The sequence below is a fragment of the Hippoglossus hippoglossus genome, chromosome 19, assembly GCF_009819705.1.
Source record: "Hippoglossus hippoglossus isolate fHipHip1 chromosome 19, fHipHip1.pri, whole genome shotgun sequence".
In the NCBI taxonomy this organism is placed as follows: Eukaryota; Metazoa; Chordata; class Actinopteri; order Pleuronectiformes; family Pleuronectidae; genus Hippoglossus; species Hippoglossus hippoglossus.
Window position 1 is genome coordinate 5,425,815 of NC_047169.1, and position 12,541 is coordinate 5,438,355.

At 39.6% G+C, this 12,541-nt stretch overlaps 2 protein-coding genes across 2 annotated transcripts in view; one reads left to right on the plus strand and one right to left on the minus strand.

Moving 5' to 3' along the window:
• Window positions 1-9,668, plus strand: part of LOC117752786 (integrin alpha-M-like) — a 12,675-nt gene extending 3,007 nt beyond the window's left edge. The window contains exons 6-30 of the mRNA XM_034570406.1: window positions 598-725; window positions 870-1,015; window positions 1,662-1,812; window positions 2,352-2,502; window positions 2,756-2,829; window positions 2,956-3,076; window positions 3,439-3,572; window positions 3,662-3,808; window positions 3,900-4,112; window positions 4,588-4,721; window positions 5,221-5,363; window positions 5,472-5,626; window positions 5,747-5,872; window positions 6,004-6,077; window positions 6,281-6,422; window positions 7,010-7,108; window positions 7,190-7,269; window positions 7,355-7,441; window positions 7,545-7,614; window positions 8,028-8,126; window positions 8,253-8,333; window positions 8,412-8,522; window positions 8,682-8,795; window positions 8,877-8,987; window positions 9,201-9,668. Coding sequence (XP_034426297.1) covers window positions 598-725; window positions 870-1,015; window positions 1,662-1,812; window positions 2,352-2,502; window positions 2,756-2,829; window positions 2,956-3,076; window positions 3,439-3,572; window positions 3,662-3,808; window positions 3,900-4,112; window positions 4,588-4,721; window positions 5,221-5,363; window positions 5,472-5,626; window positions 5,747-5,872; window positions 6,004-6,077; window positions 6,281-6,422; window positions 7,010-7,108; window positions 7,190-7,269; window positions 7,355-7,441; window positions 7,545-7,614; window positions 8,028-8,126; window positions 8,253-8,333; window positions 8,412-8,522; window positions 8,682-8,795; window positions 8,877-8,987; window positions 9,201-9,299 — 2,990 coding nt within the window. The 3' untranslated portion in view covers window positions 9,300-9,668. The remainder of the gene's footprint in view (window positions 1-597; window positions 726-869; window positions 1,016-1,661; window positions 1,813-2,351; window positions 2,503-2,755; window positions 2,830-2,955; window positions 3,077-3,438; window positions 3,573-3,661; window positions 3,809-3,899; window positions 4,113-4,587; window positions 4,722-5,220; window positions 5,364-5,471; window positions 5,627-5,746; window positions 5,873-6,003; window positions 6,078-6,280; window positions 6,423-7,009; window positions 7,109-7,189; window positions 7,270-7,354; window positions 7,442-7,544; window positions 7,615-8,027; window positions 8,127-8,252; window positions 8,334-8,411; window positions 8,523-8,681; window positions 8,796-8,876; window positions 8,988-9,200) is intronic.
• LOC117753408 (inactive serine protease 45-like) overlaps window positions 1-11,091 on the minus strand; it is a 22,035-nt gene extending 10,944 nt beyond the window's left edge. Inside the window, exons 1-3 of the mRNA XM_034571484.1 lie at window positions 10,803-11,091; window positions 10,264-10,373; window positions 9,965-10,144 (exon numbers count right to left, since the gene is read on the minus strand). Of these exons, the coding sequence (XP_034427375.1) occupies window positions 9,965-10,144; window positions 10,264-10,373; window positions 10,803-11,091 (579 nt within the window). The remainder of the gene's footprint in view (window positions 1-9,964; window positions 10,145-10,263; window positions 10,374-10,802) is intronic.
• Window positions 11,092-12,541: the final 1,450 nt, after the last annotated feature.

Genomic DNA, 12,541 nt, shown 5'->3' on the forward strand with positions numbered 1-12,541 from the left:
AGACATAACACAGAAAAGATCCTTGTTGTATATCTATCAGTGCAATATCACGCATGACGTACGTAACACGGCGTAAAAAAAGACGTATCAAGACAAAACAGACAAGAGAGGGAGACTCAACCGCGAAGAGGAGGCACGGCACATTTGGCCGTGACAAGTAGTGACAACATGGAAGAAAGTGAAGAATCAGCCAACATCGCTGAAAACGTCCACGACGAAGCAGAACAAAAACACATTCCCCATCCGTGGTGTTATTTAAGTGAAGAGTTCTTCATTCAAAACATTGTAAACTTTTCCTCCTGAACATTTATTCATGCTCACCAATGTTTTCTTGCTTTTTATTAGATTCTTTTTTATCTTATTTGAAGTGGGAGAAGTTTAAGTCAAATAGTCTCAGTTTGCTTAGCTGTTGGAAATGACGTTCAGAGGGGCGGACTAGATGGCTGCAGTGTAGCTCATAAACCCTACCTCCTCCATGTTAACAGACAGGACAAAGATAAACTAAAAAGTCAAAGTACACATCAAATAATTTTTTGTCAAAGATGTGCTATGTGGATTTTAACAAATGATTCAGATTCTGGCCCGTGTCTTTGACAGAGTGCAGAGCCGAAGCAGATATTGCTTTTCTCTTGGATGGTTCAGGCAGCGTATTCTCTGATGATTTTAAAACAATGAAGAATTTTGTGAAAACGCTGGTACGCCCATTTGTGGGAAAAGATACACAGGTATGTTCCCAGGACGATGTTCCCACTGCCACTTAAACTATTGCACACACTCAGAGAATTCACTGAAAGATCAAATTCTACAGTTTGTCACTGCCTCCATGACTGTTAGATATTATTTGTATTCTTCTTCTTCTCTCTTTGCAGTTTGCTGTTGTCCAGTTCTCTTATGATGTCACTGTTGAATTGAACTTTCGTGACTTTTTCTCATCTGGACAATGGGAGTCGAAAATCGATGGAATAAGACAAAAATACAGCACAACTAACACAGCTAGTGCCATCGCATATGTGGTGTAGGTGCTGATGTAATGCTGATGTGATAATGTATATGAAATGGTGGTTTAATTTTTGACACAGTAGCAGTTAACACACTTGGGTGTAGTTTGTGGTGTTGTGTGTGTTGTTTGTCTACCGTGCAGTGGACGAGACAAACCCCAAACTGAGCTAGACATAAAAATAGGGCTTGACAATATGACAAAAAGTTATACCAAACTTTCCACATCAATATCGATAATTATCACAAAAAATGTCACATTTTAATTTCTGTTAAGAGTAAAAACAGTTTTTTGCTCCTAAGAGAGGGTTGTGGTTTTAAACAAACTTGATAAACAACAAAACATTTTTCAACGTATGTGTTATACCTCCTCAATTTGCACAATGTATAAGCAATATAGTGACTGAACATTTGTTATATTGCTATTGATGGAAATTATATTGCAATAATTATTGATATTGTTTAATTTTCCAGCCCTACATAATAGATTTATATTCTTGGATAACTGGTAAAGCTAAATGTGGGAAATGAAGTCAGTTGCATAATGAACATATTTTCAAACATAAATAAAATGCAGATTTCCAGAGATGGAATTGTTATGTTATGTTATTGACCAAAGAAATGGACAAACGCGTATTGAAATGATATTGTTTTTGTTTTGGCAGCCAAAATGTTTTCACATCAGCAGGAGGTTCTAGACCAAACGTGAAGAAGATCCTGATCGTCATTACTGATGGAGCATCTACTGACAGCCAAAACTTGCCATATGCAATAAGCTTAGCTGAGAATGCAAAGATTGTTCGATTTGCTATTGGGGTAAGTTCAGTTCATTCCAATGAGCAAAATGTGTTTTCCAAAAAAGGCATTGTTTGTGTTTTTACCATACATGCAGACATACAGTTACATGATACTACCCTGTGAATTTTAAGTGAAATTTCATAAATAAGAAGTTTACAATCCTTCACCACATCTCATTAACACCAATTTTTTAAATCTCTGCTCTTGCTGCCTTCAGAATTGATTTTGAAAAAAGTTTATTGGTTTAAAAATTTCTTAAACCTATTTATGTGGATATCAAACTCACGACCTATCTTTTTAGTCAGACTTTTCATTGAATTTTACTTATTAAGCTCCCTCTTAATTTGTCTTTTTTACAGATATATCTTTTCATTCTTTGTTGTTTTTGTATTCAATTAATTACTCTCTTATTTACCTTCTCTGAATTTTTTTACATAAATACCTTACTTTTTAACTCTGGTTTCGTGATGAGTGCAGGTGGATAAACTATCTATGAACGAGTAAAAAAATCAACTCTGTTGAACAGCATTAAAACTATTTTCTCAACATGCCTCTAGGTGGGGGGAGCGTTCGATTCCACAAGGGCGAAACAGGAACTGGACTCTATTGCATCTTCGCTCTCGACAAATCACGTGTTTCGAGTAGGGAGCTTTAACGCACTTGATGCAATAACGAAGAATTTGCAGGACAAAATCTTCTCTATTGAGGGTACGGATGTAAATTTACAGCTTAAAATCCCATTTACATTCTCAGTTGACAAATATTAGCGTTAATGTTGTTTATTGGGCTCCTTTCATGATGCACATCCAGTTCTTATGTTATGTTTTCAAACACTGAAATAATAATTATATTATAATAAGTTGAGCTTGTTTTAATGAGCTTGCCACTGTAAATCCATTCAACAACAGCGGGTATGTAACTGTGGGATTCAGCTCAGTGCTCATTTCTTTTGCTGTTTCAGGATCTCAGTCCACTGGAGAGACACTGAAAATGGAAATGGCTCAGGCGGGATTCAGTGTGGCTTATGTGCCAGGGGTAATAATAATGAAAGACACCGACACCTGCCTTTGTGATAGAAAGGCTACACACAGGCGACATGTTTTGACTCTATAATGCATTTAACTTTCGCTTTTGTGGGCTGATTGTGGTTCTGAATTACAGGGAATTCAAATGGGCACTGTTGGCGCCAACCAGTGGAAAGGAGGCTACATGGAATACACATTATCAGGCCAGAAGCTGAGTTCATATGAGCCTTTGTTCATGTTACAAGACAGTTATCTGGGTAAGAATTTTACAGTAATAACAAACTAATACACACGTGATTAGTACTTTTCTACTGTAACCCTCCCTCCTACGCTAACGACACGAATTGAGCAAAAAAAGGTAAAAAAGGCAAATGAAAAACAAGGAGTCAGAAAGTACTGTACATGCAAGGGTCATGTGAGTAAAACATGTTCACATGTCATACATGAAGCTCCAAAAATCACCAAAGTTACATTTAAAGGTAAATTAGAAACCCTTCAAAGAAAAGAAAAACACTACACCCACTACTAAAGTTAGTTAGTTTTTATAAATGACTCTTTTGTCAAGTGTAGCTAAACCTTTGGATGTTTTGATTTATTTGCTTTGACTCTTAAATTTCAGGTTACTCCATGACTATCGCAAAAACCAGACAAGGCCAATTGACAATTGTTGGCGCTCCGAGATATCAACACAGAGGACTTGTGATGGCAGTTCGTGGACAGATCAATCAAAAGATTGATCCCTTCCCATGGCAGGTGCGTGGTTTCTGATCGGATATATAGACAATAAACGTGTACATAGATCTGGAATAAATACTCTTGTTTTCTTCTTGTTTCTTAAACAGTTTCAGACTGGTGAATATTTTGGGGCAGAGGTTCGTGCCATGGATGTGAACGATGACGGATACACTGACCTAATCCTCATATCTGCCCCTATGTACAAGGAAGCTGATAGAGAAGGAAGAGTTTACGTTTGCGGTTTAGCTCGTTTGGTAAGTGACCATTTCTTCTAGTGCCATTAAATTATTTTTTTTATCTTAACATCCAGGCAAACGTTGACTCTCCTCCATATATTTTGAACAGAGGGTCGAGTGTCACTTCGAATCTCCGTTAGTGCTGAGAGGGGATGAGTCCGACCAGGCGAGGTTTGGCTCTTCTCTCGCTGTGCTGCCTGATCTCAACGCAGATGACCTCAGGGAGGTGGCAGTTGGTGCACCTCTGGAGAACGGTGGTCAAGGCAGCATCTACATATTCCACGGCGAAGGAGGAAGCAGAGTCAGTTCGACTTACTCACAGGTGACTAGGCTCAAAAAAAAATTCAATGTCCCCCTCGGGTGAAAATCATAAAAACATATTCATATGTCAGGGTTTGACATGATCAAAGACAAGAGTTTTTCCACCATAAAGCTGCAGTAAACAAATGCCAGTTGGAAAAATATGGATACAGCCGGGGTTTGTGATGTCACAAACCTAAGAAACCAATACTGTCAACTTGTGGGTGGGGCCAAGCAGCTGAAAAAGGCTCTTCACCTGCAGGTGGCGCTGTGAGGGTTGGGATATTGGGGGCAGGGCCTGGGCCATAAGGTGTAGAGTTAAGTTGTTTCAAGGCCGTGAGGGGAATTTTTTCATGTCAAACCTTTTGAATATGTTATTATGAAGAACAAAGAAGAGTTTAAGGGGAATTAAATGGGACTGTAACAAATTCAGTCTGTGAGGCCTAATTCTTTTCGATAGATTAACATGTTTTATCTAAAATACTTAAATTCCACAGAAAATTGCTGCCTCTGAAGTCCGGCAACAACTTAGGTTCTTCGGTATGTCAATCAGTGACTCGTCTTTTGACCGCAGTGGCGACAGTCTGCCTGACTTAGCAGTGGGGTCAAAGGGCACAGTTGTCTTACTCAGGTTTGTACAAGATTCTACTGTCTGTCATTATAACAGTACTTTGTTAACCTACTAATTTTGTTCATTTGTAAACTTATAATTTATAAGCTTACAATTATATAAAAATATAATTTATAGCATAGACTGTATAGATGGAAGGTTTGTTAGCTCCCAAAAGTGAAGCCAAAGCTTCTTGATTACCACCTGGTGGCTGGATGCAGTATATGTCATAAACCTTTACTTGAAAAGTTTACGAACTTTTTTAGTCTCAACAGTGTCACAGCTCTTGTCAATCAGATTTATTTTTGTCTTGAAATTAGTTCACCTCCTCCTCCATGTTCGTTGATAGGACATGGCCCAAATTAAACAGTCAGAGTGCACGTCAAATAATGTTTTCTCACATTATTCGGTAGATCTTATCACACTGATGTTTTTCCAAGTGTTCGTTTTTAATATTTTGTTGATTTGATGCTATGAAAACGTGGTGGTCCTCATTTTTTCCTGCTCTATCCATTCCCAGGTCAAAGCCTGTGGTAATGGTAGAGGCTACGATGTCGTTCAACCCAAACCAGGTCCCTACAAAAAACCCAAACTGCCAAAACCCACTGGAGAACACAGCTGAAATCTGCTTTACCATGACCAAACTTTCTACAGTTTCCACAGGTTACTCATTCCTCTCACTTTTGTTGAACCACAGAGCCACTGTCTATCTGTTGAAATACATGTCCGTGTACATGAGTAATATGTAGATTCAACCGTCATTCATTCCAGCTGGAGCAAAGATCAATTATACTTTAACACTGGATGCCACCCGCAAGGTCCCAAACAACAGAGCTTACATCAAGGACAAACAACGAGAGAAGACCGGGTCAATTGAAGTTGACTTACAAAGGCCAAAATGCTTCCCAGTGAAATTCTTTATTCAGGTGAGTTGTTAACATCAGATTATATCACAACCCAAAGAGGTTTCCGTCTGAAAAACAAAACAAAACAAACTCACGGAGTTCAAACTAACGGTATTTCCCAACTGTGCCCTCCTCTCGCAGGCTTGTCCTCAGGATGCTCTCAATGTACTTAGAAATGAGCTCAGATTCACCTTTGACGGTATTCCCTCTATTACAAACCTTAAACCAAGTCTGGCCCAGCAGGCTCAAACTACCACTTATCATTCTGTAAGTGACCTTTAAACAAACTTGCAATAAATGTCGATTTAACTGAACAGAGTGAGTAAGTGAACAGCTTTAATTTGAACTTTTACGAATTCTTGTCATTGTCATGTTTTTCTTCATGCTCTCTTCCACAGTTGAAATTTGAGATCAACTGTGGCACTGACAACAAGTGTGTAGATAACCTGAAAGTGGATTTCAACTTCAACAGGTGAGAACCAAAAGTGAAGCCCAACCTATGGGTGTGGGCAAGGTTACATTTCTCTTCTCTACAAGAACATGTCTGGCATAGTAGACTGTGAGCATCTAGCTGAGGGGATCGCTATAAAGTGCAGCCTCACCGAGCTGCTAGCACAAAAGGAGACTATTAGATTATTGTTTTTCTGTGCCTTCACCTTCCCTTTTCTCTGTCAGCTCCTCAGAGTTGAAGGTGGGCATTGATGAACTGTTGGACGTCACAGTATCAGTGGAGAACCGAGACGAAGATTCCTACAACAGCTACGTGAAACTTACGTACCCAGCTGGGCTCTCCTACAGGAAGTTCACAGGTTTGCAGGTAAGGGCTCATTCGTTTAACGGTCACTGCCGACATACTTCCAATGCGTCGTTTACATTGGTATGGTTGTTAAGCTGTACATCCACTAGAGGGCAGCACCGAATCAAGAGTTTCAAGTCTCTCCTCATAAAGTTCCGCCATTTCTTAAATGTCTACCTCATGTCCTGTCTCGCTTAAACGATTGGCTACATTGCCCCCTATGATTACCTTCAGAAGATGTGCACAAAAAAGAAATAAAGATTAAATGAATGCAGAATACGGACAAGGCTCCATTTTACGTATACATATCTAGCATTGAGCAAAAATTTGCCATAAATCATTAGCATCTGGTCTGTTATAATGGATTTCTTGACCATGTGTATCGGTCTTGATTCACAACAAAACATCTTTACTGCGCAGACTGGCTATTCTCAAAATTATGCCAAAATATCAAGATGGCAGCACCCTTACTTTTAGGTTCAGGGTATTTAAGGCTCATTCACGGGAGGAAGTGGAGACACATTGCTGATTTACAGATACAGTCTACCGCTCACACAGCAATTCAGCTTTAAGTGTGCTGTTGTTTCATTGATTGCCTTTTAATGAAGGGAAGAATCGAGTGCAACTCCTTGGACAGTGAAGATGGCTTATCGCGAGGAACGACAACCTGCACTATTAACAACCCCATTTTCAAGAGCGACACTGAGGTTTGTGTTATTTGTAAACAGGCATCTCTTCCCATTGCTGCAGCAAAACGCAGAGACAATCTCACCCCTCTTTCATTACAGGCTTTGTTCACCGTCTCCTATGGGATCGAAAGCAACAGACGATTTGACAGGAAGATTTTTATCTCTGCAAATGCTTCCAGGTACTGTGCCTGTCTATAATGTTTAATATTCATATTACATCACTAATACATAATTCACAGAGTTAATTTCACTTCTCTCTTTTAGTGAGAATCAGGAACATTCCACTTCAAGTGAACTTTACCAAATGAAATGGTTGGACGTGAAGTACAGCATTTTGGTCACGATTGAAAGGTTTGGTGTTTTTATTTCCTGTGTTAGTCAAAGAAATCACATTAAAATATTAATAATTTCAAAGTGTACACTCTATTACCTGAAATTAAAACATCTGTTTCAGCTCCCTCAGCTACAACAACTTCACATCTGGAAAGAACGATGTGCTGAAACCTCACAAGCAGTCAATTGTGGTAAAGTATCTCCTCACATGATCATATCCTTCGCCGAGGCCCAACTGTCCCCTTATCAAACCAAATTTAAATTCACTAGATCCTAGATGTTTTAACTAGATCTGCACCAAATTACACACGCTCATCAATATCAGCCCCCTAAACGTGCCTGGTTTAGTTTCAAGATCCATGAAAATAAGGAAAATGTAGAAAATATTGCAATTTTAAAGATTAAAAAAGTATACACATCAAGATTTAATGGATCCTTTCACCAAGTTTCTTTGTCTTTTCTTGCGTAATCCTTCTAAATATCAAACAAACCCTGATGAAAACATAATCATCTTGGCTGAGTTTAATAACTTGTTCATCATCTGGATCCTGATGCTTGCTCAGCCTCTTCAGATCAATCGTTTCCTTTTCTCCTCTTCTGACAGGTCACAAACAACATCAGGGCGCTGAACTTCACGGTGGTGATCAAGGTGCCTGTCAAGCTCGGCGATAAAGACATCTGGGTGGATCCGAGCAGTTTGCAGGTGACGTTACTGATCCCAGAAAAGTCTCTCATGTCGCTGTTGCAGCCTCAAGAACGGGAGGGACGTGGTCACATGAGAACCACATCTGGTCGTCTGTTAAACTGACGCAAACCTGTTCTATTCCAGATTCCGGACTGCCGAAGAGAGGCAGACGAAGAACGTACTGTCACAGACTTTGTTGCTATGATAAAGGAGAATAATGTAGTGGTGAGTATACTATCTACAATTGTGGATTGAAGTACTTACACAGTATTACAACTTCTGCCGTCTCTTCCTCACCCACAGGACTGCTCTGTAGCCAGGTGCGGAGTGTTCAGGTGCAGTAGGTTCATGGGAAGACTGGAGAGTAAAAAGTACAAAATCTCTGCCAACATCAGCTCAGGATGGATAGAGCAGGTAACTGATGTGCATGTGTCACATTGTAACATGCATTTTGAAGTATTTTACAACTGGTGCTCATTCTAACGTGGTAAAATTACAGTAATTTACTAAAGAAATTGAACGTCACCAAAGGTAACGTCGTTCTCATCACGAAGTCTTTCATTTTTTAAACAGATTGGACTCGACTCTGCAAAATTCCTCTTGACCAGCACGGCTACTCTGGAGTACGACACAAACCAGTACATCTTCTTTTCTACGGGGTCTAATAACAAGCCTCCGATTCACAAGGTGATTCCACATTCTATTTATTTTACTTGTCTTTCAAATAAGCTTGATTTTGATCCACCTTCATGTCATTTCATGTCTCAGATTGAAGCCGAGATAGAAGTGTATCCACAACCAGATTTCACCAAAGAAATCGTCGGGGGATCGCTGGGAGGGTTAGCTCTGCTGGCTCTACTCACTGCTGGCCTGTATAAGGTGAGACTCTCGAAATATATACATTATTTTAGTTTATTATACAGCCTTATGGAGTCAATGAACGGTGTTCCACCCCCAATAAAAGTAAATGAACACTATCCTTTCATTTTTGAACTATTCAGCAGTTATTCTCTTCTTTCCCTTCATGTATGAAGCAGCTTTAATGCAGGATCGAAATGTTTTAATGTCACTTTCTTTCTTTTCTTCTCTCAGGCTGGATTTTTCAAGAGTAAATACAAAGAAATGATGAATGAGGCAGAAGAAGCAGCAGAACCAGGGGCTAATGAAGCTGCAGCCACACCAGAACAATAAACATCACTGGCACTAGAATGGTAGAGGACATATACCACTGCCAAGCCCCAACAGTCCTCTTACATCCAATCAAGCCGCACCAATTTGTTTATTATTCCTGCAAACTATCTGTGTTCCTTTGTGTTTTTTAGGTGGAAGTGAAAAAAACACAATGCACTTGGATCTGCTGGCTTCTGCTTATCATCAAAACTGCTACATTAAAATATGCTTAGGAGCAGCTTCTCTTGCTAAACTGGATTGCTTTGTTTTCTGAATGAACGTAAATAAACATTTGTTTTATGCTTCATTAATATTTATTTCATGACTCAATATGACTTTTATAATGTGACTCAAAGAAAATAGGCATGGTTTGATGGAACAGAGAATAAATACTCTCCCTCATTCAGCTGGATTAACACATTTTGAAAAAATTAGCATTTTGCGGTACAATTTGTCTACAGATTTCTTACAGTAAAATACCTTCTGTTAGGTATATAAACATTTGATTGGAAGTGCCTCATGGTGTATTCTCTTTTGTTTGACCTGAGTATTGTCAGTGCATTTACAGTATTGGACTATTTCACGCAGCTTCAACAAATACCACATCATTACAACAGGAACATGGAGGTAATAACGACAGCAAAACTAAAGAACAAGGAAAATGCTTTTTCTGCTGCATTTGCTGTTGTAGACGTTGCAGGAGATGGCATATCACCAACTGTCTCCTTTAAGAATGACCCGAATCTTGAGGTTTTGGCAAATGACTGAATATCTGCCCGCACGGATTTATTCCCACTCATTGTGACAACGGCCGCCTGGAACCAAGAGGAGTCTGATTTGCAGAGCAGAGGGCCGCCCTGATCCCCCTGCAAAGAGAAAAAGAGAATTCAACATCAGTCAGGTCCTGATCTGAAAACTTCTTCCCTGATGAGAAGAGCAATTCGATTTCAGAAACTCAGGTGGATGGGAAACTTTTAGTTTTTACCTCTTGAAGGTCTATGGCATAAGTGCAAATGTTGTCTGAATCAGAAACGCTCCCACAGTTTACCACTTGAGTTTCAAGGTCTCGCAGACTTGAGCCAGCTTTGTCAGCACCTTAAAAACACAAGAATACAGTTTTTGTGAATTTTCAGTATATGTCTTACACATCATGAAGCCTGACTCATGTCAGTTACAACTTAAAATCCCATTAAAACCAGGCCCTATTCAGACCTGGTGTTAACATCCATTCTGAGAGGACTGATCACAAGTGCTTTAGCATTTGTGCTGTGGCTTTGTACTTGTGCTTTTGCATTCATGCTTTCTGTCAATGCACTTGTGTGAAGCGTCTCGACAAACCGCACATTTGTCATCACACAGCAAAAATAATGAGGCCCCATGCATCCAAGATCACCTCCCAACGTGGTCTGCCTGATCAGATCTCAGGACGCATTTGGGTGCGTGCTGACCACTTGTGATTGGATCACTCAGGATGGATGTTAATACCAAGTCTGAGCAGGGTAACATAGCTTGAAGGATCCTCACCTCCATTCTTACTGCCCTTCCCCCAGCCTGGCACCCAGCATTGACTACCAACGGGGAAGGATCTGTCATTGTTGTTATCCAGACACACAGGCTGGATATAATCTATGTAGCTGACGAGTTTCTGCAGCTGCAGTACAGCAATGTTAAAGCCTGTAAATTTGCTCAGGATAATCTTCACAACACCCACAGAACTCTCAAACTCTTCAGAACTGCCCACAAGTCGCTGGCCAAGAAACACTCTCCACTCGAGAACATTTGGACTGGAGCTGTAAGGAGTATAAAAACACATCTTTAGAAAGTCATGTCCAATGGAAAATATTTGTAAATAATATAAGTAAATTACGTCCTATTATAATTGTAAGGATTATTCTCATTCTTATTATTATTATTCTAACCCAAATGAATTGTGTTTTTGAGGGCTTTAACATGCTCAAAAGCTTACCAAAGCTTGAGGAAAATTAGAAAGTGGTGAAAATGTACGTATTCTGGAGTAATTTGAAATGGGCGTGGCAAAATGGCTCAACAGCCCCACCTGGATTTTTAATTATGTTTTATAATAAAGGCATGATTCATGTAGTTGAGCAACAAGAGAGCAATATGTATCCAGTCAGCTAATTCCTTTTCCCTTTACGTGTTTCCTTAAATTTTAAATGTCCATCACTCATTCATAGTGATCAATTCCCTTAAAGATGCCTTATTTTCATCATCAAGAAAACGAGTGAGGAATCAATGAAAATGTTGAAAAATGCTGTATCTCGCCCCCTGATCCATATCCACACCAACATTTTATGTATTCCTTCTTGAACCACCAGAGTTTTATGGTAATCCGTCGCACAATTTGTTTGCATAATCCTAACACACAATAAACAAATAAACGAAAACATAACCTCTCTCTCTGAGGCAATAAAGTCAACAGATATTGACTCTCCCCGCTCATAGTGCCGACCTCTTTCTCTCAAATGGGGTGCGATGAGACAGAGGAAGTCCAGCAAAAGAATGAACGGAGCTGCGTGATATTTTACTTCCTTACTGCCCAAGTTGTCAGGAGAGACACCAACATTAGCAAAAGACAACATCCTATACATCTCAAAACAAGTATATTTTTTTTTTATTTTAATCTATAGAAATAAATCCTAATGTTTTCTTACTGCTGTGGATGTAATGTCGTGTTCTTTTATCCTTAGGTATGAGAAGGGTCGGTCTTGGTTCAAAAAGTATTTATTTAGAAGCAATGAAAAGGTACAGCATAGCTATGGGCACTCAATGCACAGCCTCGGCTTTTAGTCAGTAGCTCGGGGTAGTCAAGAGTCGCCCCGAACGGATGACAGGTGCAATATTTATAATAGTAGGTTGAATGCGTGGTCCCAGCATCTTGGAACTGGAATCCACCAATGATGAGGAGCCGCTCCCAGGTTCGTCCCTCCTTTGATAGTAGCTGGGCAAATCTTCACATTCTGACAGTGTTAAGTTTTGTATATTAAGAAAAAGCCTTTATCCGGCTGAAGCTTTGTGAGTCTTCAGTAGTTTTGCAGACACAGTGTTTTTGTTCATTGGAGTGAGAAACATTGTGTTTCTGTTTTATCGACTGTATGTTCTGTGTGTGTAAGCATGCGTATTTATCAGACAAGACAACGCCTTTCCTATCTGGCCTTCAGAAGCTGGGGCAGCTGCTTGATTTCTTTCTAAGGCATAGGTCACAGTGTCTTAATGAGCACACTGCATTCATGTATGTGTGATGT